The 5,000-nt window shown below is 40.5% G+C and overlaps 1 protein-coding gene and 1 long non-coding RNA gene across 2 annotated transcripts in view; one reads left to right on the top strand and one right to left on the bottom strand.

The window, feature by feature from the left end:
* Positions 1-5,000, bottom strand: part of LOC138010368 (uncharacterized) — a 16,148-nt gene that overhangs the window by 3,396 nt on the left and 7,752 nt on the right. The window contains exon 4 of the mRNA XM_068857298.1: positions 1,994-2,129. Within this exon, the coding sequence (XP_068713399.1) occupies positions 1,994-2,129 (136 nt within the window). The remainder of the gene's footprint in view (positions 1-1,993; positions 2,130-5,000) is intronic.
* On the top strand, positions 3,277-4,935 carry LOC138010629 (uncharacterized). The gene is made up of 2 exons (XR_011124515.1): positions 3,277-3,637; positions 4,409-4,935. It is a non-coding gene; the product is annotated as an uncharacterized lncRNA (long non-coding RNA).

The following is a 5,000-nucleotide window of genomic DNA, read 5'->3' on the forward strand; positions in this document are numbered from 1 at the left end:
TATGCAGAACGGGGATGTCAGGATTTCAGACTTTTAAACTCCTGTTTTGCATATATAATAAGCTGCGTTTACACGCTGAAAAGGGCCAATTCCGAGTTGCTGTTTGCCTCATTTTCGAAGTGAGTCTTGGTGCTCAACTATTGTAAAGGAAATGAGTTTGATTTGCGTAAGAATATGCAACTCATTTCCATTTGAATGGTTGTGCACCAGGACTCACTTTGAAACTGAGGAATACAGCAACTCGGAATGGGCTATCTTAAGCTAGCGAGTCAATGACGTCACTTTTCCCTAGATCCAACTCTCTGATGTCCAATCGGTCAGTTTGGAAAGCGAACAATGGCGGACCGTGGAATCCAAAACTTCCACTCAAAGTTAACAGCCTTTGGATAAAAATCAAAGCTCAAAATTTTGCCAGTTAAGTGTTCAGTAACCACACTTTCAGAATCTAAAGAAAAAAGAAAGTGATTTTTTTATCACAGTAGCACTTCAATTAAAGTTCCTTTCCTTTCCCCAAATGCTGCTCCCCGAGTAAAACTGCTGCATTGAACCTGTCCTAATAGAACGATACCCTTTATCTTAACCTTATTGTTAGAAATAGGCAGAAAATGCTTAGATTTCAAAGGGACACTTCGTGTTGCCTATCAAAATTGGTCTTGCCTCTTAATACTTGCATTATGAGTGGTTTTCAATTGAGTGTCGAAAGTAATTTAAGAATTACCTTGGTTTTGCATTACTTCAGTCATTGATTGGTTCAAAGTTCTCGCGCCACTTTTTCAACAAATCAGAAGTGAAACCAAAACCAATCGTAGCTCGCGCGTGCACATTTTCCCGCGCTTTGTGTCGGCTACGTGTAACTACTTCGAATTTTGATTGGTTTACTGGATTGTCTCCGTCCTTTTTGATTGGCCAAAGTAATTACTTTGGTTTTGGTTTTACGACACTCCTTTGAAAACAGCTCTATGAGTAGGCCGGCAAGGTCAGGTCTCGTGTGCGGCAAATACATCTGAAACAGAGTGGTATTACGACCAAAAAATCAATTCTTCTTAATCTTTGGATTTCAAAACTATGTTAACTAAGCCTTGATTTTAAATAAAGACACCTGTTTATTTTAACTGGAATTTTCCTATTTGATGGTCCATCCGCCATTACTAACATTAAAATCTTGGGTGAGCTGGATCGAGGAGAAAATGACCCGCTAGCACGGGAGTTTAGGGCTTTCAGACTTTCAAACTCGTGTTTCTCATATGTGGTAGGTAGGTAGGTAGGCAAAGTCTGCTACGAGCATAGAGGGCCCATCAGGCCGGCGCTTATCTCCGGTTTCTGTAGCATGAAGCGACTAGGAGTATTTCTAACCCCCCTGGATGGGATGTCCATCGCAGGGTTACCCCCAGCATTAGATTCGCCGGTACCCATTTACACACCTGGGAGGAGAGAGGCACCGTGAGAGTAAAGTATCTTGCTCAAGAACACAAAACAATGTCCCTGGCCAGGACCCGACCCCGGACTACTCGATCCGGAGTCGAGCGCACTAACCACGAGGCCACCGCGCCTCCCACCTCCTCCTCCTCATATATAATAAGCTGCATTTACACGCTGAAGTTTTACGCTTGTGAGTAAATGACGTCACTTTTTCCTCTGAGGTCCAATCGGTCAGTTTTGAACGTGAGTAATGGCGGACTTTGAAGTCTACAAAGAGTAAACAGCCTTCTAATAAAAATAAAAGCTCAAAATTTTGCCAGTCAGGTGTTACGCACACTCACTTTCAAAATCTGAGAAAAAAAAAATGAAGTGATTTTTTATTATAGTGGCCTTTTAAGCATTCTGTTTACACGAAACGGCCACATTCAGGATGAAAGTTTGATTACAATAACACGAATTTATATTTTGAGATGACGTTCTCGTTGCCGTCGCCGTCGTCGTTGCTTCAGTTCTCTATTAATTCCTATAAAAGCTTGGCAAATGACAATGAAATGCCAAACCAAGCTGTTGTCACCTGTTTGTCTGTCATAAATGGTACTACTATTCGTTTTGAAGTCCAGGATACGGGATCTCGACCCAGCTTCTTTAGTTGCGCTCGAATGGCGATCATAATCCACTCTGTAGTGATGTTTGTCCAGGTCATAATACTCCTACGGAGAAGGGAAATGGGTTAAGCACCACAAGACATGGAAACACTAAAATAGCTTTATAAGCAATAGAAAATAAAGAGACAGGGAGAAAGAGTAGGGGATAGAATGACTGCGATTTGAGAATTTCACAAAAATCATTTTCGGAAAGCAAAAGCGACGACGCAATGGACCTTATTCGCGCGGCGGCCACATTGGCCATAGACAACAGTTTTCGTACTTCGAGCCTCGAGTTGAAATGTTTGGGAACGAGTTTCAGTGTAGGCTCAGTCTCCAGCCGTGGGTGTCTTGGTGCGCCCGCAATCCTCCCCACCACGGGAGGATCGCGGGCGCACCGAGACACCCACACACTAAAAATTAAAGTGTAATGTTACGAACGCAAAAATGTAAAATTACACCTTGTAACTGTGTAAACTATTACACCAAAAAAATCTTCTAAATTTACTCTATATGTAGGGTATTTTTACACCTTGTTACTGTGTAAACTATTACACCAAAATAATCTTCTAAAATTACTCTAAATGTAGGGTATTTTTACTCTTTTTAAAGGATAAGAGTTTATGGGTATTATCAAGGATAAAATTACACAGTTGGAAGTGCACTTTTACACCAATTTTAATAGTAAAAGGCCGATTAATCTAAACCATGTTAGACTGGTTGTTTGAACTCATACAGTTGTGGGCTTATAAATAGCTATTCATCAATATGATATACTGGGCCGAACAAACTGTCCTCAGGGCTTATTTATTTGTACGTAGTTTTCATTGCAGTCTGGCTCAATTTGTTACACTTTCTAGTTTAAGTATGAATATATCAACGTTTCGAAGACATTCGAAGATGTATCTCTCGTGTCATTCTCGGAGTCGCTTTCTCCCTCTGAACTGGGCGAATGTTCCGGATCATCCGAATCATCATGAGAAATAATTTCGTTCTCTTTTCCTTCATCCGTTTCCGTAATAAGTTCGGGATGGTTGCGGGAAAAATGAGATTCAAAACTTGAAAAGAGTTTGTAAGTCTTGCTGTATTCAGGTCTACCACAAGTGACAAGAAAATTTGGGTCGTGCGAATGCCGACTACGAATGTGAGCCGGTACCGGTAGTTTTTTTAAGCTCCTAAAAATCTGGTTCGTAACAAGCATAGATGTCAGCTGCACGGTGAAATTCAAAAGGTTTGTTTCCGGTTACAAATGTCACTTCGAGCCATGTGATTGGCTGCGGTATTTACGTCTTTTGACAAAAATTTCCGGTCAAAAAGGCGACATAATTTTCCGTCAATCAAGATGCATTATTGAACAGCGATAAAGAAACTTGATGACCCTCTTTGTACTCCTTTTTATTCGGCCAGTCTTTGGAAAAGGTTTTGAATATTTGGAGGTCCTGTTTCTTGCGTTATTTTAAATTCAATGGCTGCTCATGGATCCTAAGATGTTAAAGTATGGACAGTAGAGGAAGTAGGCGAATGGCTTACCAGTTTAGGCGCCCCGTACAACGAATATGCTGAATCCTTTCGTGGTGAGTAAACTGTGTTCGTTACTTCTATTGTTAAGGTTTGAAGGTCATGATGTCCTCATCGTTCTTTGCTGCGTATTGTAGTCGATCGTTTTCTGTTAGTGTTTTGACGTTCCTTAGATTTGAGACACAAATGGAAGGCACTGTTAGCTCGTTATGTCACCCAAATCAAGACCTTGGGTCCCGGCGACGGTCAGTTAGAATACTTCTCCCGGAAAATGATATGCCGGCGCGCAGAATAGGTGAAATCTACCTAACTTCATAAACATAATGTTGTGGTATTCGTTCGTTGGCGAGGCGACCGCAACTTCTCGCCTTAAAATTTAATATAACTATATCTTTCTTTCATGCATGGAAATTGATGAGGAATTCTTTGTTTGGCCTCTTGGAAAGCGGAGTTATACCGGTAGTGATTTGGGAGCATAACTTATTCGTAATGTTGGACCAAAATTGAAGATTGTACGGAAAATTGATTTCCTCGCGCGACAACAGCGCCAGGTAAGTGTAAAGGACTGGTACTACCCATGACTCACCAGGGGCGTGATATTACAAAAATGGCTGCTGTTTTTTACTGAGATACATTTAGAGGAAGACATACGATGTAACTTGTAAAGTAGATCTAACCATGCAGTTAATTTAGTTGTTATAGTGTACTATGTAGTATAATTTCCATCTGAACTGGCGGGGTAATGCACCTCATACAGTTCGATGTAACTTGCACCTTTTATCATGTTTATAACATCTGTTCTTTTCCACTTCATTTTATATATGCAGGTTGTGCCTACTGAAAAAGAGCTACCTGAGTTGAAGCAAGATTCTCCTCCATTTATCCTCATTGCGGGCGAACTCCCGAATTATGATGACATTTATATCGTTGCAAAAGGCGAACGAATACTAAACGTTTCAGGAGGCCACCTCGTTTCTCTTAAATGTTTAGTTTGTTTTTATTATACTCAAGTCTGCACAAATACATACATTTTCTTGCCGAAGCATGCTCTCCAAATCTTCGATTCATACAAAATTCCTGTCAATGCGACAGAACTTGGTTCTACCCTCTGCGATCGTGTGCGATCACGATCGCAGACGCTCGAAGAACTTTCTGCGATCCGCGATCGTCTGCGATCATATGCAAACCAACCTTAATGGCCCTAGGCTTAGTTATAGAAATGTGAATCTAGAGTTGTGCATTTTTTACTTAAGTAAGCGATTGTAATTTTACGCTTGAGTTTGTTACCCATCGATGTAGCGTCATGTGTAATTTTACTTATAAATTGATGATAAATAAACATAATTACACTTCATTTTATGGTTGAATTATACGTCTTTTGGTGGTAATTTCAAGTTTTTTAGATGGGGTAAAATTACA

This window comes from Montipora foliosa, chromosome 7, assembly GCF_036669935.1.
Source record: "Montipora foliosa isolate CH-2021 chromosome 7, ASM3666993v2, whole genome shotgun sequence".
In the NCBI taxonomy this organism is placed as follows: domain Eukaryota; kingdom Metazoa; phylum Cnidaria; class Anthozoa; order Scleractinia; family Acroporidae; genus Montipora; species Montipora foliosa.